The sequence below is a fragment of the Neolamprologus multifasciatus genome, chromosome 10 (assembly GCF_963576455.1).
Source record: "Neolamprologus multifasciatus chromosome 10, fNeoMul1.2, whole genome shotgun sequence".
Lineage (NCBI taxonomy): Eukaryota > Metazoa > Chordata > Actinopteri > Cichliformes > Cichlidae > Neolamprologus > Neolamprologus multifasciatus.
This window is the reverse complement of record NC_140448.1, coordinates 8,979,635-9,001,023: the sequence shown is the minus strand read 5'-3', so window position 1 is coordinate 9,001,023 and position 21,389 is coordinate 8,979,635. Positions and strand designations below refer to the sequence as shown.

At 39.4% G+C, this 21,389-nt stretch overlaps 1 protein-coding gene across 3 annotated transcripts in view; it reads right to left on the bottom strand.

Annotated features, from left to right (window-relative positions):
• Positions 1-21,389, bottom strand: part of LOC146509569 (roundabout homolog 1-like) — a 98,097-nt gene that overhangs the window by 49,886 nt on the left and 26,822 nt on the right. For all 3 annotated transcript variants that reach the window (XM_085173928.1, XM_085173929.1, XM_085173930.1), the window contains one exon: positions 14,099-14,425. In XM_085173928.1, coding sequence (XP_085030054.1) covers positions 14,099-14,425 — 327 coding nt within the window. The remainder of the gene's footprint in view (positions 1-14,098; positions 14,426-21,389) is intronic.

Below are 21,389 nucleotides of genomic sequence, written 5' to 3'. Positions count from 1 at the left end.
TTCACACACAGGAATGAAACACAGATACCTATCACAGTTATGCATTCCCAATAAACGAAATGAATTGCAAAGAAAATGTTCAACCAAGCACATGCTTCTGACTTCAATAACCAACCTTGCCTACATTTGGTCTTTACAACAAACTGTTCTCAAACAACTACAGGGGATAACTGGCTGTGAGATTTCTGCTACAGCCTAGTGCAGTGGAGGGAAATACTGTATAATTCTTAGTTAGGCTCACAGCGCTGAAAATACTAGATAATGAAACCTCAAGAGCAACATATCCTTCTAGAACATTACTCATTGCATTGAAACTACATTCTGTATTATCCAAAAAATCATTAACCACAGTTTTGGTCTGCTTCTTCTAAAACTCTGCTCTGTCCTGAAACTGTCCTGTTAAGGACACTAATTCATGAACATTATAAATATACTTTTTCTTTTGTGTTGGTACTCTACAAACAGATTTCTTTTTTACATCATTAGGACAGATGAAAACATTTCAGAGATGAACATCTTAAAACAGTGAGGCGTACATCTTTAACCTAATGTCTTGGTAGCGATAGGGAAAGTGGAAAAGCCGGGCATCCCTGTTCGCTGCAGTTTTCTCAAGCTCATCGCTGGGTATTCCCAAGCACTCCCATTCCAACTTGGAGATATAAACTCTCTACCAGATTCTCAGCCAATTTTGAGGTTTCATCCCAGCTGACCATGCCCAGTTTAGACCTTCAATAGGAGGCACCTAGAGGCAATCTAATCAGATGGCCAGAGTACCTTAACTCCCTTCTAATTTGGAGCAGTGTCTGTACTTCTGTCACACCCTTGTATCACAGAGAGTGAAGCTCCCTGTTAAATCCAGAACTGAATTCAAAATCCTGCTCCTCACATACAAGGTCTTGAATAATCAGTCCCAATCTTATCTTAATGACATATAGTACTTCGCTCTCGCACTGCAGGTTTACTTGTTGTTCCTAGAGTATTTAAAAGTAGAATGGGAGGGAGGGCCTTTAGTTTTCAGGCCCTTCTTCTACGGAACCAGCTTCCAGTTTGGATTCGAGAGACAGACACTATCTCTACTTTAAGATTAGGCAGAAAACTTTGCTTTTGCTAAAGCATATAGTTATGGCTGGACCAGGTGATTAGGCTGTTGGGGTATTCCCGTGATGCATTGAGTATTTCTTCTTCACTCACCTTTCTGACTCACTATGTGTGTCTGCATTGAATCATACTTGTTATTAACCTCTGTTTCTCTTCCACAGCATCTTTTATCCTGTCTTCTTTCTCTCACTCCAACCGGTCACAGCAGATTGCCGCCCCTCCCTGAGCCTGGTTCTGCTGGAGGTTTCTTCCTGTTAAAAGAGTTTTCCCCTCACTGTCGCCAAAGGCGCTGTATAAATAATATTTGATTGAACTGAATCTTCTTCTACAATATCAATCTTTCAGTTGTTACTTAAGTTCACACATGAAAGATGTATGATGTCAAAATGAATGGCAGCAAACCGACCACTGATCCAGACCGAGACAAGTACACAACATTTACAATGTCTCTTGAAGACACACAATTCAGTCATGGGTGTGAAATGTGGAGTAAACAGGTTTATCAAACAGATAGGATTTCATATGTATCTGCAAGCAAGCATCAGATATTCTCATCCCTTGCCCTCTACCCTATTTTTTTTCTCTCTTTTTCATTCCTCCCTAGTATCCAACACCACCTCCAACTCCCCCCATGGCAAAGCGAGGCAGGCAATAGTATCTGCTCTATTACAGTGCCTCTGGAGATATCTGCCTTCTCAGCATGCAGCAATGCTGGAGACAGAGAAACACATAAACACATATGGTGCACACACAGTGGAGACCTCGGGTCTGAGATAATCAATGCCAACAGAGCAGCACTGGCTAGAGAAGGCAGAGAGAGGCAGAGAGAGGCCGATTCAAGACTGAGCTCTGTTCATATAAGAAAAAGCCAGCAAGGAGAGAAGGAATGATATCTGTAGTTCTGTCATTGTGAACAATTTAAAGCAATCAAAATTGTTGTTTTTATTGTATACAGACATTAAAAGAAATGTATTCCAGCAATAAAAGAACACCACATGCTTTCAGCATCTATTTATAAATCGCACGAATGTGAGGAGAAAAAAAAGGGCGACAGCAAGAGTGTAAGACATCAGACTGACAGCACTCCTGCATCACAGTCGCTGTCTCCGCACACGGTGTCAACAAACCTCAAGGGAAGCTGACAAGAGGTGCAGGTGTCCAATGGCTATTAGTCTAAAAACTTCCTCATCTGTCAGTGAAGGGAACCAGTTAGTGAAGCAGCTGTCAATTAAACAAGCACTCATCTTGAGAAGCCTCTCACACTCAAAGCAGAGAGTGGGTGAAAAAAGACGTGCATGACAGGTGGTTGTATATGTGTTCTTGTCTCTCGACATTTCGGTTCAAGACCTTTAGCGAGACATTTTTCATGGCATATATGACATAGATTGGTTTGATGAAGGCCCATAAGGGGAGGGGGGGGGGGGGACGTACTGAAATGCCAACCTGGAGCAAAAACAGAAAAAGTGAATCTTGTTGTTCACAGGAGTCTCAGCAGGGATGTGGAGCTTTCCATTTTTTAAAATCTTGGACAATCAAGTAATGGTACTGAGAATGCAAAAAGCAGACACGAAAAAAAAAAGTACATTTCAACAATTTCTATGTCAATGCAGTATTTATCCACAGCACTAAATTAGATGAGGGAGATTTTGCCTCCCAGTACCTGATCAATCCAATTATCAGTCCAGCTATGAAACCTGGCTCAATTTGTTCACTCCAAATGAATTCAGTGGGCTTATAATTAACCAGCTCTGCTTGGAAGCCACTGGGATGAAATATAGGAATATGGAGCTTGGAAAAAAATTCTTATCAGCATGTGAATCTTTCATGAGAAGATGTAAAACCTGCCAGGAGGAGGTTTGCTTACAGTCAATATGGAATTCAGACACTCAGTTGTATCATGAGACCCATTCAGACTTGACATGCATGGTGAGATCTGAGAGAATACACATCTCACTGAAGTAGTAAAACTATCAAAAAGCACGAGCCAGCCGTCTATATCTTAACTCTCTAGGTTGACTTGATCTTGGTGGTATTATCTCCCTTGTCTCTCATATCAAGAATGAAGGTTAATAAAATTTAACTATGATCTCACACTGAGAAACAAAAGAAGTATGTGCTCTTTTTTGTTGTATTTTCTCAGTGGAAAATTCAAATGCATTTGTGTAGGTATTGTTAAAAGCAAACAACATTAGCACTCTACAGCTGAGACAATTTGCACATTAGGTTGTAAGAGCGTACCTGTCTGTCATTCATCTGCTACTATACATAATGCTGCTCTAGGAAATAGTGGTGCCATCAAGCAGAGCTTTTTTTTTTCAACCTAGTCAGCGTGGACCAGATGTTGAAATTTCATGTTAGTACAAACAAAGCTTCTATATTTAATACGATTTATTTTTTCCTAGACGTAGTAAATTTTGCTATGAAATGCATGATTAACAATGGTACTGTGCATATATATCAGTTTCCAGTGAAAATGCGTTCCTGTTACTGACCCACATGTGACGGCCTCTGCCCGACCCGCAACCTTTTTCTCTGCATGTGTTCCAGCGCCCTGGTGGGCGGGGCACAGCTTGTCAGCACCAACTGGGAACACCTGGGCCCTGTTTTCCCAGACCATAAAGCTGTGGTTGGCACTTCATTCTGCCTCTCACTCTCAACCCACTGTGTCATGCATTTATTTAGTTTTTCTTAAGGTGGTTGTTGCACTTACATAGCCACCTTCACAGTCATGTGGACTCATCTGGACCATTTTTTAAAACAAGATTTTTTTTTCCTTTGTGCTTTTTATTTTTATTTTTATTCCTATTTATTCTATTTATCCCCTTTGTATATTTTATCTATATATGTCTTTGTATTTATATATGTGTGTATATATATATATATATATATAATATTCTTAACTCTGTAACTTCTGTCGGTGCTGTGCTTTTTGGAAAAACAAATTTCCCAGAGGAACCTACCCGAGGGATTAATAAAGTTTTTATCTAATCTAATCTTTTTTACATTTTTACATCTAGTTAACTCCCAGGCAAGATTGATGTAAGGGATATTTATGTCCTTTTCCATTGTTTGACAGATTACAGCTATCATTTGTTCATTACTCTGCATGCATCATTTCAATAAAGCCCCACTACATTACTAGGGGGACTAGTGCTGGAGTCATACATTACATAGACCGTTCTAACAGGATTCATTAATGTTTTTTTCTCAGAAGCTAATCAATTAATATAAACTCTACATGCATAAAATAAGCTCTAAATTGTCCCCTTATCATCCTTAACTTTGGAAACAAGTGACTATGATGGAATATCATCTGACAGATCAGCTGTAAATGTCGTTTTGCCTCAGTAGCAAAACATGAAGCAGAAATGGAGGCAAATGTTTATTAGTACAATGCAAATATTTAAATTGGATATCACACCCTGAAAACATGTTACCGCAAGAAAATAACAAAGCACTACAACAACACAAGAGACATTATAATAAACTCCACCAAAAAGTAATATTGGTGCATGACAGAATTGTTGTTATGGTTGACTGTGGTAAATTGCCAGTAGATTGCTGTTTTGAAAATGACTTGAATTCTGACATGTTTTGCATATCTCATTAAATAGTGGGGGGGCACATTGACTATAGGCACATTACCTGCTTTTAATGTGTGTGTGTGTGTGTGTGTGTGTGTGTGTGTGTGTGTACATGTCTAGACATCTTTGAGAGGACAGAGCATTGTCATGCTACTATACTATAGGGACAAAATGCGCGTCCCCATGAGTTTGAAGGCATTTTTGACGCTTAAAATTTGGTTTTAGTGTCAGGGTTAATATTTAGTTATGGTTGGGTAAGGGTTAGGGGAAGCAGCTAGGGGAAGCATTATGTCAATGAGATGTCCTCACTAAGATATGAAAATGAGTGTGTGTGTATGTGTGTGTGTGGTTGGGGGTGGAGGGGCATTAATATTTGTATAAATTAATACAAAGCCACAGTGCCAAAGGCCATATCACTCAGAATATCCTTTTAATTATTTCCAGTTCCTCCTCAGTGTGTCTTACTTTTCATTTACAACTCAGCTTTATCCTCTCCTTAAGTTTCCAGAGTTCCTTCTAATATATTGTCTGCATTTGTGCCTCTTTGTTATATTTCTGTGATAGCCTTGGGAATTCTGGGAGAACCAGCAAAGCAAATACTCTACAGAGAAAAACACAGATTGAGAGAGGATGGCCAAACAGAGCAGGGATCTATTGGCAGATGGAAATTGCATTATGAAGTGTCTTTTCATATTCCGTATCATTTCAAGATAAAATACTGCCACACATTTGAGAGAATCAATGGGATAGAAAGCCTACTTGTAAGCATATACTGCAATTGTGTTTGCAGACACTTGTACCTGATTGCTAGGTTGTAGTAGATTGGAGAAGGCTTTCATTCAATTGCCTGTCTCGCACAACATGACACAGACCCTGAAATTGGCCTTGATGACAGAGAAGAATTTATTTTGTGGGTGAGGGTGGAAGAACCCAGCCAAGAAAACAAAGGCTGTGAATTTTAGTTTCTACTACAGCCACACTAGCAACTAATTGGAAAAATGATTGAACATGCATATTTGAAACAATATCGTAAAATGTAAAAAGGTAAAACGAAAAATTGTCTGTTATTATTCAATTATGTTTAAAGGAATTGGAAACATTGACAATGACAACAATGTTTCGCTTTTTTTTTTTTTTCATGTGCTACAATATTAATGTTAAAAAAAAACTAAGGATAGCGAAGCATCAACATGAAAACACACAGGCACACCTTTGTTTTACCATCTCCCTCACAGACATGCATACAGTTTGTACAGTAGTAGGCATGGCAATTTTACAATGGATGACACATTAACAGTCATCAAAGCTTCTCAGGAAACAGCAGCTCCTTCGCAAACATGTCGGCAAGTATTCCCTCAGGAGCAAGGTAACGATGCTCCAGAAGGAGGAGAAGCAGGAAGAAAATGGCAGAAAATAGGGGATGCAGAACTGACAGCCAGGCAGACACAAGAATGTGGTGCCTTGGAACTGTTCATCTCATTATTCCCCTTTCCAGGGAGAACACACCACACCCCTACAACCCCCCTACACGCACCCACTCTCACTCTTTTTCCCCCCATTTTTGCTGCATGTTATAAATTACCACATCTGCAGCCTATTAGAGAAGATACCAGAATCTTTGGTTGTGGTGGGTAAGCAGTAGGAACAACACTGCATACACAGTCAATTACACTGCTGCTGCACTAGCAACTGCTCACATCTCTGATTCCAAGTGTCTCTCAGTGCTTTCATGTAGTGTGAGTTCTGTGAAAATACTCTGCTGAGATATTCTCAGTTTCTCGTATTATTTCTCCATTAGTGTTGTCTGATTAAATGTGCTTGTTACTCCAAAAAGTGACAGCATTACACCTTATGTTACTTAAAAATGTTCCTTTGCTGAACAAAGTAGTTTTTTACACTACTTGTTGCATTACTTTTGTATTACCCAGCAACATGCACTCACTGCCAGATAATAACCTGTAAAATCTGTCAAATTTAAACTTTACAAATCAAATATTACTGATTGTACATTAAAGTACATGTTGTCTTTCCACATACTTGGTACGGGTTTATGTCTTAGCAGCAGTAGCTAGTTTGCACTTTAACACCACATTCTTATCCTTTTCAATAAAACTGAAATTCCAATCACATAAGTTCATTTTTTCCCACTTGTATAAATATGTTCCCCAGCACACTTTTGCCATTCCTCTACACAATCTCAAGTTGGGTGATCCCAGCACAAAGCCACAGGAGATGGGTGTGTTGATTTTTTTTATATGTAACTATGTTAATATATTAGTACAATAATGCATTACATGACTGTGTTCAACAAAAATGTAATGGGATCATGGTAACACTCTAATTTGAATTACATTGAAGTCAACACTGATCATCGGCCTCATTATAGCACATTTGTTTATAGTGTGCTTCAGTAATGATGTTTAAAATATAACATTTATTCAGTATTTGTTTCAAACTATATGTAATTTACTTTATAGTAAGACCAGCCCAGTTTACTGTGCCGAAAGTGATATTTATTTTCATCACCTAAATAAATAACTGCAAATGTATTTAGCCAATTCTGATTTTATGAATTTACCAAACCTATATTCAGAATCTTGTATCATGGCAACAAGGACCTAAGAAAATAATTACATAATTAATATAATATTCAGAAATGCTATAAACTAGCTTAATCATCTTAAATCACTGTTTGATTGTGCAAAAACTAATTTGTTTCCTATTTCAGATGAGCAATGATGGCTATAATACCAGAGAAGCTATGTGCCTTTGAAGCAAAAGCTAAGCATTTTACTCTAATGGCGTCCCAATTTTACTTTGTTAAGCAAAACGCGAACGGCGCTGAAAGGATCTGTTTGCTGAGATGAATTTCCCAGCAATTTGGCTGTCTGGTATTTATTCACAACATATAAGATTTGATTGTGTTTGGCAGGAATAAAATAAAAATGCCCGCCTCTAGTAGATCGCATTAGAATTTTGATGTGCTTAATGATAGTCCAAAAAGTTGGCATTTAATTCACAAACACTAACAAACAATCATCAAACCACAATTACGCAGCCCGCCATCTGGGAGAGTGTTCATTTTTCATTTTCATGGCCTGAAGGGACTGTCAGAGTTGTGCATAGAGTAATTTCTTTATTTATTTCAACGCAACAACACCCAACTTTCAGCAGCTGATACGATGAGACACAAAGTGGAAAAAAAGGCAAAACATTTGGCACCTGAGGGTGTTAGCATTAACCCTGAGCACACATAAGACTGGTGGGTGCTGGTGACTGTGGTGTGACAGATACAGGATGGATAATGCTAATATCTTAGCAAGTGCACACACATCACTCTTCTGTTGGTGACAGCGGGATTACTACGCCACGCTGTAAGCACTTAATATTTTCACAGTGACAGTTTCACAAGCAAAATGGCACAGCAGACGTATCATAATTTATGTCCGTAAATGGTTTGTCAGAAGTTTTTACTTGATGATGGGGTTTTTGTTGTTAATTGATTCACTTATTAGATGCACTGCTACAGTTAAGCATGTTAATGCTGCTTATTGTTTCTTGTGCAAAGTTACAAATCAGCAAAGGGGTGAGCATAAAAGGCATATGACATCAGAGCAACCTGACACAACGAGCGTAGGGTTTTTATTGGAAATAGATAAAATCAGGTTGTATTACTGCTCTAAGGATGCAACAAAATCCAACCACCAAGAAAGTTCTTTGTTTAGAGCGTGAAAGGCAAGGGGAGGATTTATTGTCAGGGGAAATGGGACAAGCCAAACAGTATCTAACAGGCAACAATTAGAGCAGAATACATTAATTAAATGCAAAATGCTGCCTAGCATGATTTAATGGGCGGAGAAGAAATGAAGAGATGCAAGGCAAACGAGGGAGAGATGCGCCAATATATATTTTATGCCACTCATGTATGGGCACACAGAAGCAAACTCTACACAAAAATCATTCAAAAATCATAACCTCATGACTACAATACACAATATGCCACGTAAAACTGGGTTCCTACAGTGAACCTAAATGACATATGTGTGATCATATATAAAAGTAGATTCATCAGTTTTGTTTTTTCTTTCTGCTGTTTTAAACACACACACATGCATACACAGAGACACACATACACACAATATTCTTTTGTTTAGAGAAACTATATGGAAAGCAAGATGGTTGCAATTAATGTTGTCATTCAGTAATCACCCAGAGTGTAAAAATGTGAAGGTCAGTCTTTTCCTCTATCATGACGCTTCAACTGTTGTTTCGGTTAGCATGCATACATATACAGCCCAATTCTCATAAAATATACACACAGACACAGACTAAGGGCTAGCTTTTGCGTCATGATTATATGGCCACACACCCAGGAGCCATATGGTCTTTGTCAGAGGCTCTTGAGTGCTTTACTTCCCTTCTCCTTTCACCAAGCCTTTGCAAGCCAAACAAAGTCTTTCCCTACGTCCTGACAGTCTGGTACAAACTTGGCTCTTGGAAAAGCTCAGCTGAGGGGAATAGAGCAACTAAAACTGTTTAGACAATACTTGAAGAGCACTCGCCCCCAGTCTCCAGACTGTAAACACAAACCAGCTGTCCCTGGAGTGTGATACTTATTCACTGACTGATCTAACCATAGGCCAACAGGGAGGGAATAAGGGAGCGGAACACAGGATCAGGAACGAGAGGATAGCACAGCTTCCACAGACTGTCACAGGCAATTAGAAATAAATACTGATATGTTGCTCTGTGGCTGTGAATTGAAGACCATTCACAACGTGTCGGTGGTTGTCTATAAAATAACATCGCTTCCCGTCCATATGGAGCGAAAATGACAGCGTTCCTGTGATATACCACTCTACTGCCACTTACTCTTACTCCATTTATCCAGAGTGACTGGAGACAGGATGTTGTCAGCGGCAGTGACAGCCATCTGAAGTAAAGAGACATCATTTAAGGGATAGGGGCAGTCAGAGGGGGACAAGCACTCTAAGAAGCCACCTCTCTGTCTTTGCTGCCTTGTGTATCTCCTGAACCTGCTCAGTTTTAGCACAAGATTTCAACCACAGAGAAAAGACATGGTCCCATCACAAGCTGCCAATCTGACAGGGTGACTGAGGTAAGCATATCTCATTGTCCACGTCAAAGAGAAAAATACAGTGGACATGTCTATTAATGTAACGCATTTGTGTAATTACTACTTCATATGGCTTCCACTGACTTCCCAGCTACAACTACAGCTCTCTAGAGTGTGGCCACAAGCCAACAGTGGCTCAGTAATATTTTGTGTGGCCCAGCAACCCTCCAATTCATCAGCAATTTATGCCACACTATAATAATTATCAGTGACTGAGACCAAAAGGATATTCTACTCAGTTTCAGCTTCTTTGGTATAACTGTCGCAGTAGACTACACCTAACTAATACCACCATTTGGGTCCCATTTATATTGAGCATTAAAGCAGATTTTCACATCCAGTATTACATTATAATATTATATTAGTGATACTATGCATACTTATTACATATTTACTACAGTTTTCCAAAGTCTGTCTTTCTAACAAAAAGAGAGTACATTACAATATTGAGTGTGTCCTATCAGTAGGTGTTAATTAATATATTAATATAAAAAGAACAAGATAAAATATTAACAATAATAGATCAAAAATAGTTTCTTGAGTTACAGCATACTGAAAAACAGGGTTATGAAATGCTCCCTAATTTCAGCTCGTAAGCTTCCTGTAAACTGTCAAGTTATGACAAATGGTATGCTTCAATATAGACTCATGAAGTCAAAATAACAGGGTTGCAACATCTGCTGGTGAGCAGGGGACATGTGGTTCTGTAGAGCACATCTGTTAATAGTATGAATAATGTATTAGTTCATATACCAATAAATTGTATATACAAACAGAGAAATCTTGTGGGACGCTGTAATTGCATGACGAGTCTCGGTTCTGTATGGATGTCTTTCCCTGTGGCTCATTACTTCATCACTGCAGTGTTGCTGCTTAACCTTCAGCCCTGCAATGAGCCTCACTTTCCTCTGGCAGATGACAATGTCCAATTTCATTAAGAATAACATTTATTTCTCTCTCTTACTGAACCTAAAACTGCTATACTACACAATAACCTTTGGAGTACACAAGCTGTGACTTTGCCTTCACCTCAATAAAGCTCTCCATGATTGAATCAAGTGGCTGAGGTCAACAGGACATATGTTCATTTCCCAGGGTCCACTAGGGTCCCTGCGGGCACGAAAAAATATGCTGAGTGTCTTCAGTGACATTTATTGGATACGAACTAAGTTAGATTTTTTTCCCCTTTTTTTTCTAATTTCATCTCTTCCACTTTTAGAGAGGATTCCTCTACACAGTGCGTGCACGAGAGTGTGTATGCCTGTGCTCATGCATGTGCGGATGTTGTGCATGCTTACAAAGTATTTCAACCCTGTGGTCATGCTTCAGGCACCAGCACATAGTACATCTGTCACTGTCTCTACAACTTCACCTCAATTTTCTGCAAACAAGTTCCACTTCTGTGCCTTGAAGGACAGATACTTCTTCCTCCATGTCTTCTGTTCCAGTCTGTCTCTGTCACTCCTTTCCTGCTCCCATCACTTTACATCTGTCAGCCTTCAACAGCCTTTTGTCAGTCGTCTCAAAGCTTTTCATCATCTTCCCTCGATGTTAGTTAAATTGTAACGGCAGCAGAAATGGTTTTAATACAGTAAATTCACTTGGAATTGAGTTGAGGTTTTAGTAAGTTATTATTTCCCACTGTAGCGCTCACATTTTCTTTGTCGCTAAGAGATGAAAAAAGCTAAATCTCTCTGTGGGATTCTTGCCAGTGTACTCCAGCAATCTCCAATCACAGTACAAAAACATATTCAAAAAACATATATTAATAAAGTGGCAGCATAATAATGACAGCCATCTTAATTGACTATGACCTCTTTAATGATTTTGGGGGACATTAGTAAAAAAGAATATTATATTATATGTTATAGCAAATGACTATTGTCATGTGTTCATAAAGAAAAACCTCATTTGACCTGAGTTAATTTTTGATGCAAAGTGCATGCCATCATGTGATTGCAAGTCCTCCCAGGTGTGGGACATATATATGGCTACCTGTAAATGCTTAAATAAATATGCTGCAATCTCATTCGCATATTGTGTTGTATGCATGAATCTATGCTGTACTGATGCCCTTCACCACCTGCTTCATTCTTCCAGCTTCCAGCTCTTTTTAACCAGCACAGTTTGTGTCTCACTACACAGACTGCAGATAGCAAACACAATGCACAGTGGTGTGAACGTTTACTGTATCTAACTATAATTTTGTGCGTGCACTTGCTCTGTTAGCAGGGTAAGGACATTTCTGCACATGCTAGTGAATGAACCCCATTGTCTTTTTTAAAATGAAAGGCCTTGTTTATTTAAACTATTCAATGTTAAACCACTTCCTGCACATATTACAGCATCCAGGCAGTAAAGGTGCCTGTCACCTGACCTACCACCCACAGAAAACATTTAGCCCCCTGATAAACAAAGAAAAATGATAAAGGATGCCCTCAGTGACCGAGCAGATAAAAGCCTTTATCAAGAAAGACTGAGAAAACATTTTTCTTACAAACTACAACAAGTGACCGTCGTAGTTGCTGAGCACTTACACGGTGTTGCTGGCTTCAAATTCAAACATTTGATGTTGAAACTGTGCATATAGTATTTTAATTAAATACAGCATTGAAAAAAATGTTCCAATCACTGTATTTCATTTTTAACTGCATCTTGCAGAGCACCGCAACTTTTTAGAAACAGCTGAATTTTAAAGAGAAACTGTAACACATCCACTGCCACCTTTTTGAAAGCATCTCCTTCAAACAAAGCAATCCTACACCATTACTATTACCCTAAAGAGGCTGAACAAATTACTTCACACACTTTTGACAGAGTAAAGTCAGTCCCCTTTTTAACACTCCCCAGCTCCTCACCTCTCTCTTCTAAACACCTTAACTCAGCAGCATTTGCCAGAGGGCATTTTGTTTTACCATGTAGCCCCAGGGTGACCCATGAATCCGTGTGACCTCTGAAGGATAAAGCCGGGAGACATAATTCATCCAGGCAGCTTCAACAAGTCCTCTCTGTGTTCCCCCTCAACCTTAAAACCTGGCAGTAAATTTAGTGAACTACAAGTAATAAACTCTCTCCCTGGAGGGCTGAGCTTCTCAAGGTAGGAGCGCTGATCTAGCACTACCATGATCGCATTTGACCAACTCTTTCATTATAATTCAAAAGGTGAACCAGATACTGGAGGGGTATTATTATTCGAAAACCTTGATGTCTGCCCATGAGATTGAGTCTGGGTAGCGCACTGCAAAGCTGACGCAGCTGAGCAGAACTGGGGATTGACAGTAAAAGATGGGGAGCTCTGAAGTGTGTGAGGGCACGGTCGTGGTTATTAACCCTTGTCACCAGCACTTTCAGGCCATTATTTACTCCTGTTTCATTCACACTAATCCTGGTATTTCTTACAAAAAATGCCTAAAAGACTGTCAGTGTATGCGCACACCCTGTTCTGACGCTCGCAAGTCCTGACCTTTTGCTCTTTGGCCTCTTCTACTTCAGATGGTCCATTCTAACAGTCAAGATAACACATAAACACACACGTATGATTGGTTGCATGCAAGCAGATGGATTCCTGCCTGTGACATAGTGCAGTAAAGGGACTGTTTAACTGGCAATTCCCCATGCTGGCTGTTTTCAGAGCCATGATTCAGCAAGTTGAGGTTGTCACCTGTTGGGAACACACAGCTGACACCTGTCTGAATTTCCTTTATGGTCTCTCAACAACAAGCTAGTTAGGAATGAAAGTTACAAAATAAAAAGAAGATTGGAACTGCATGATGCTTTTCATGTATAATCAGATACATGAAAGTGGTTAAGTTGGAAGGTGTCAAAAAAAAAAACAAAAACTTAAATAAACACTCATTTTAGTACAAATAATTGAATAACTTTAATCATGTAGATTATTGTAAGGTTATATGGAGGAAACAGTGAGCAAATGAGAAGAAGCTTTCTTTTAAAGTAGATATTAAATTTGCTGCTATCACTGTCTTTGGAAAATTTAATTAAAATGTTTATAAAAGCTTAGGTGATTAAAATCTGGTCGTGTGGGTAATGGACCTGGGTATTAAATGGAACTTTTAAATTCTTGATCAAACACTTACAGATATGAGACATACTTTGGTGTTGTTTGACTGCTTCCACTGATCCTGTTTGTAAGATGCAGTGTCTGATAGATAAAACCCTCCTGGTGTTTTGCATCTTTTTTCTTTAATGGCATTGCCAAGACACCAACAACGAAAAAAACTCAACAAAAAAAAAAAACACACACAAATTAAAAGGAACTTACTGGCTACTTCCAGAGAAGCATTGTGACTGATCGCCTGGCCCAGATAGTTTCGGGCCACACACACGTAGCTGCCATCGTCTGGCTTGCTCCGTCGTCCATGGACGATACGCAGGAAGAAGAGGGACCCGCTGGGAAGCAGCATACGGTGGGAACGGGGATTTTCCCGATCCGTCTCAACACGCTCCCCATCTTTGTACCATTCCACCGTAGGCGGCGGACGACCCTCTGCCTTACAATTGAGAGTGGCTGGCTCCCCTTTGGACACAATGAGGTCAGAGGGGTGTTCCACAATGCGGGGAGGGAAGTCTTCCTGGCGAAGACGAGACCCTAGAGAGGAAGAATGGCACAAGATTTCAGGCATAGCATTTATTAGAAATTAAGCCACATGTAGATACATGTTAGCCGAACACAAAAACACCCCAACAACGAGCCACAGTGAAATATAACAGATAATCCTTCCACTCAATAAAGAGTGGTGGTAATCAAAACAGCAGCAGTTCTAAAGGAATTAGACATGGCACATTATTATTGATGTGTAAGTGCCTTCATTAAGCAATAATCCAGTCTGACAGTAATTACCACACAAACACATCCCCTCTCATACTACACATCCCTCCCCATAATATGTTTTGTTCTTGTTTAGTAGTTTGGAACCCCACGAGGCAGTGTAAATTAAAAAGAAAAGAAAAAGATGATGACACGCAAAATCCTCAGGAAGTAATATCTTTGAAAGCATGTCTAGCCTTCAAATGTGTATTTATAAGACGTAAGTATTCACAGCTTTTAAGAAAATCTTTTAAGCTGAACTATAATAGGATTACGGCATTATCTGTGGTCCCACTGAACACTGGGATGTAGATTTTTTGCATTTATTGTGCTAGTTTAAATATTTAGCCTATTTAACTGTAGTAAGACTGTACTTCAGTTAAAACTGAAATGAGTGGCAGAAAGATCTCCAATAAGTATACTTTATAAATGACCCAGGGAATTTATAGTTTCCAAAATATTTTTGTGTAACCTCTATGGAGCTTCTGTGGTATTTTTTGCAGCTGCCTGTTCTGAATGCCTGTCCTCAGGATAAACCATCACTTTCTCCCCAACCTATTCAGTTGAATATATATTTTTACACACATTTATTTATGATACGTGTTTACAGCTGAAGCCAATTTCGCCATCGCCTCAGAAATTGTTAAACAAACCAAGATGAAATGAGAAATCTGCAGCCACACCTACACAAAACGCCCACAAAATCACCTCTAATCCATGAAATACTGTGGAGATGTCAGTCATACTGGTCTTTAAAAGAAACCATGCAAGAATGAATCCCAACGAGGCAGAGGACAAAGAAAACCTCCCTAATGAGAGAGCCAGGTACACAACTCCAATGCCTCTGTACATCTTACATTCTATTCATCTCTTTCCAACCCCCATCACACTGAAGCACACACACTAGCACACTACCAACAGCTCTGCAAACAGACCATTACTCATTTTCTGTCCTCCGTCCCTCCTGTATTTTCTGAATCTTGGGTGGATTCTGCAAGACTGCCACAGGTGTTATTGTTTTCCAGAATTAGTTTAGATTACCTGTAACCCTAACACAAAATGCACAACTAGGTGTGTGCAAAGGCGGTAGCATCGCGCAATAGAAGAGGGAGGACATAAATGGCCATTTTGCAACTGCTGTTTACCCGTTCTATGACTGTGGAAACACTTCTGTTCTTTCCTGCTGTTTCTAACAGTACTTTATACAGCCTTCAGTCGGTCTTGCATTAACGTACCAATGGCCCTGTAAAGCTGATAATCACACTGTGCCAGAGAGTGATGAGCTCCTACACTCCCGCTGCAACCAATAAATCCCACACAGACAAGTGTTTACTCAGATAGATAACACCTTGTGAAATGGGTGAGAATGTGATCTACTGGGTAGTGTGGTGCAGTTCTGGTGTTTGTATAAAACTGAATTTTCTCAGGAAGAAAAGAAAATAGTACATAGAATAGAACCCCCTACCACACAGTACACAAACTGATAAGAACAAAAAGGTGAGGATTGTGCAGGCTTATCATTAAAACTGAAAGATATGCTGGAATTTGTATCTTTTGCATCCACAATACTCCATAATTCATGGACAGTAGCCGATTGACTAAATGGATGAAGACAGCTGAGATAAGTCCTCCCACTCCATGAATTTTAATTTTTTTTATTACCTTTCACCAAATTATTTCCTTTGTCTACTGGTCATTTTTTTCTGTCAAATGATTGATCTAACTAATAGGCTACGTGTTAATGAATGCAAAATTTGGCAAAAGTTGATTTCTACATAAAACAGATAATTACACATGTAAAGGAAAAAATTATCCTCAGAATCAAGCAGGAGCTCCACAGCAGTTTCTTATTTAACAAGAACACCTTGGCATGGCGGAAAAGTAGCCTGAAGGCATGTAGCAATGATACAAATCTGTTTAAACAGATGCCTGAAAATGAATGCGCTGAATTTTTAAGCATGGAGCATGATTTTGGCCATCTGAGTGGGCTTTTACTGCAAGCTGGCAATCACATGGAGAGATACAGAGGGAGACATTGCTCAAAATGCAGTCTTAAAACTATTGCTTCGGTGTCTGAAAATGATGTATCGCTTTCAGTATCTTTTTAAAAAGCTCCTGTTGTCCTAAAGAGATCAGTGCACGCAACACAGAGCTAAAGTCCAGTTAGCTCTTGGAAAAGGTATAACAGACAGCCAATAGCTAAGTCACGCTAGAACGACAATAGTACAGCAACCCTCTTTGCAACTAGGAAATATTGGTGGTTTTTCAGTGATTGCACTCAGTGACAAATTATAAGTAGCTACAGTGGTCAAATCACTTTCAATTGCAAGGTGACTGCACAGGTCATCTTGTGGGAGGCAACTCATCTCCAGAAAGTTGTTTTTGGACTCAGACTAACTGCGATCAGATTGTCAAAGGTTTACAAATAACAGCCGTCTAATTTTTAAATGCACACAGATGCAGACAAGATGTTGCAATCAACTTAAGTCAGTCTGAACTTATGAGTAAAACGTGTCTGTGACATGTCTCTTTGCAGTATGGGGCTCAACCTGTTGCCAACTGGTTGTATTCTGGTTACCTACTGTCATTTTGCAGTAAAATCGCCATCCTGCAGCACCAAAGTCACTTTGAAGATGGCACTAATTGCAAGTGGCCTAGTCAAACAACTATTTCAGAGACAAGGAGATTGCAGGTTCACTGCATACAATTGCAGTAACTCACTAATGTTCTGTGGTCTTCGACTACTGTTTTCCCTAGTACGACTGTAGCACAAACTGGAAGCCTTGAAACACTGACTGTAGACTGACTGAGTCTAAATGATCAGAGGGCTTTCACAAGGTTCACAGTACAGTCACATGCAATCAATAGTGATCAAATTAGAATCAACTGGAAATTTTTTCCCCACCAAGGGACCATTTGGAACCACTGTACAAGTTAGAAAACCCATTTAACTATCCTTTTTTTTCTTTTGCAGCTGGGATTTCTGCCTACAAAATGATGGTTACAATGTTGAAGCAATGCTAGTTAGTCTCCAACACTTGTGGTGTTTTGAGCAGTTGCTTGGTAATGATATATATGATGCTACGTTTATATGTTGGCCATGACAATATTAATATTGCATTGTTTATCGGTGGTAAAACATTTGTTGTTAATGTGAATTTCTGTTTCATGTAACTTTTGTGTGTGTGAAGATGGCCATTTTCACTTGTACTATCCCAAATAAACTGCATTTAATTGCCAGCTTGACCCCATTCAATCACAAACCCTCCATCTTATATATGAAGGAATATTAGGGCAACATTAAGAAAACAAAAACCTTTTTGAGAATAAAGTCAGAATTTCCAGATTAAAGTCAAAATTTCGCAGTAATATTGCTTTGGTTTTTTTTAATGTGGTCCTAATAATCTGTCATATTTACACCTTTCCCACTAGTAAAATGTAAATGCTACACCTTAACATTGAGAATGGTAAGCTGTAGCACTTACACCTTACCATTCTGAGCATCTTAGATGAGCATGTACATGTTAACATCTTAAGGTTTATTTATGGATTTTTACATACTGCGCCAAATCGCAAGAGTCCCCTCGAGGAGCTTTATATTGTAAGGTAGAGGACCAACAATAATACAATATAATAATTTAAAGCATTGGTTGATGGAAGTAAGAAATGGATCTGATGTACTTGATTAAATGTAGGTGAATCAGTAAAGCTTCTGAGGATTCATCCTCTGGACACCATTAACATTTGCACTTAAGATGTGCACTGAAATTGCTAGAGCTCCGAGGGGGGGGGGGGAATAAATTGGGTAAGTAACTCTCCAGTAGCACAGCCTGTGAAGGTAGCAGCACAGGGCAGCATCTCTAATGCATCATTCTGATCCCACAATTGAAGCTGAAAACAATGCTGCTTGGATGAAGCAGATGCTTAAAAAGCTCTGAATCATAGAGAAAAAAGATGTTTAGCAATCTTAACCACTACAAAGAAAAGCAAAACACATTCTGCAGCTTTTCAAACCAAATATTTAAAAACAGAAAAGGCAATCCCACCAATACTGCTGTGTGCAAAAACTGTAAATATTTAATCTGAGTGCAATTTTACACACTGTCTAGACATTTAAACCAGTATCAGAACAATACAAACAAGGCAGCCAGTGTGGCCTTCGGCCCCTGCTCACAACACACATGCTGTTTTCCTTGTTCTTAATTGTGTTGGGCTGATGCCTAGGGGTCCACAGAAGTCCCTGAGCTCCTTGGCATTACTGAAAGGCAATATCAGCCTGCCACAAGTGGCCCCCAAAAAGACCAGGCTTTATCTGCAAAGGGCCAGCAGCCAGCAGACAATCAGTATGCAAAAACATGCACAAAGGTGCACAATGGAGTGCACACGCACACAACAAAGGTCATTTGTAGCACCTATGAACCTAAAAATCTTTTTTTCCCTTCTTTTTTTTTAGTTAGTCGTTCCTGAGGCAGTGCTGTTGTCTTGTACGGATGTCTGTGTAGTTTTGTTTCAGACAGTGAAGAAAAGAGGTGAATAGTGCATCTCTCTGGAGAATTAAATGCAGTAGAAAGTCAAACTATATTTGGATAACAAGGCTGGTATTTTGTATGCCATTCAAATTCTGAATATGTAAGGGAGAAAAGAATGCAAGGGGGGATATATAATAGGAGGAAAAAGGATGTAATAATAGGGGAAGAGGGGCCTTTAAAATAACAAATCATAACCACCGAGATTGTAATAACACAATGGGAATGCAATTTAGCACAATGTTGGTGGTCTTAGGTAGCCCACCCCAGTGTCATCTACTGTAGAATAATGTATGGATGTATGGCGCATGAAAGGGGTGTATGACAGTTTGGAAACAAGTCAAAGAAACATATCAAATAGCAGAACCAAATGAGCACACATGCTAACACACATTTCTGGACCCTCACTTGTAGTCTTGGGTTACAGTTTTCACCTCTGGTTCACATTCAGTCTCAAAATCTTGTTCTTCAGTCTTAAGATGCGCTTCTTAGACAATGTGCATAATTGTCTCTTTGTGGTTTGTCCAAACAAGCAAGTACTAGAAAAGCACCAAGTGTAGGATGCTGGAGACTTAGCGGCTTCCTCCTACCTTGTTGCTGGCAGCTGTATGAGACGATCATACAGCTGCCAGCAGCAGCAAGAGTAACGCTGACGCCAAGACTACCAGAGTCTCTTGTGGTGGTAAATCTCTACCTCCAGTACAATGGGATTACCTGTGCTTGAACGGCAAGGCCATTTTGGAAAAGCAGGACTCAGAGACAGCTAATAAAAGCAGGCAGATTTTTTTTGTGAGGCTTAAGAGTGTGCAATAAGTGGAACAGCTACATCTTGTTAAGGCAGTCCCTTTGTTTCAGTGTGGAAAAAGTCATTTAGCTTTCTTTTTTCGTCAGCCTTGGGCTAGATCGCGGATCAAAGTCCACACATTTAATGGAGAGGCAGAGATTTCCAGAAGCTTCTAAATTCGGTACTTGTGCATCAAATGACAGCGCATGTTTGAACAGACAGCTTCTCAGGGCAGAGTTTAAGGAAAGGGATTGAAACAAGACAGATTTAAAGGCTAAAAGAGCATCTGAGAGACCGCCATGACAAGTCCCGTTGATAACCAAATGACCACCATAGTATCAACGAGCACTGCTGGAGCACAATAAAACTAACTGAACTTGGTAAAATGCCTGTTTTGAGTTTTAGGTAGCAGCCAAAAGAGAAAAGGTAATATTTTTAAATCGAGGAGCCAGCAAGTGCCACATGAAAGTTGTTACTTCCACCTTTGGGCAGATATCTACATACACCTCAGTTTCAAAAAAAAATATTGGCTTCAGTATGAAATGACTTCTGCCTAGATAAGAAATGAGTGCTTCACAGACTTAACTGAGAGCACCAAGGTATTAGTGTGACAAGATGATAGTATGCAAGTGTTTGCTCTGCATCGCTGCACCACCTTGGGTCTTTTAACCACATCTTATTATACTAAAATGTCAGCATAACACCTAACAAATCCACTTCTCTAAGGCCATGATCTCACTAATGTGGATTCAGCTTTATATCAAAAGGGACTGCAAGAGAGACCAGAGGCTTGTTTCACATAACTGTGTAGTACTAAAGGTTACATGGAAACAAAAGGTAAAATCCTGCATGGTGTAATAGTGATTTTAAAAGCAGCCCACACGGTCACTTTTAATTTACTATTAAAAGTGTCACTATTAACACTATCACTATTAATTTTCTCCAATCTTGAATCATAATTATCACAAAAGGGGAGCTCGTAAATGTCGCAACTGCCCCCGTTACTTTAACAATTGATCAGTGTGAATGTCAAATGAGGAATATTCATATTATTTAACTTGTCATTTATAAAACTCGAAAGAAAGGGAAATACCGATCAAAGATGAGGCCTTGCGCTAAGGCTTTTAGGAAGGTTGATGTGCTATTGTTTAATGGCTCCGAGTTCTCACAAGAATACTGGCTTTAATAAGGCCACAGAAGTACATCATAGAGTGAAAAGTCTCATAAACAGATTAGGTTTTATTTTTCTACAATAACGACATGTTTTTCGGGGAAATATACAAGTGTGTTTTCTTGACAAACGTCAGAAGAGAAGATCCACCTCTTATGTCTGTTCATTAAAAAGCTACAGCCTGGAGGTAAAGTGATCTGAGCTTCTACCTGCCAAGATATACTCTAGCATATAACCCCCCATCAAACCACAACTCATTTTTAC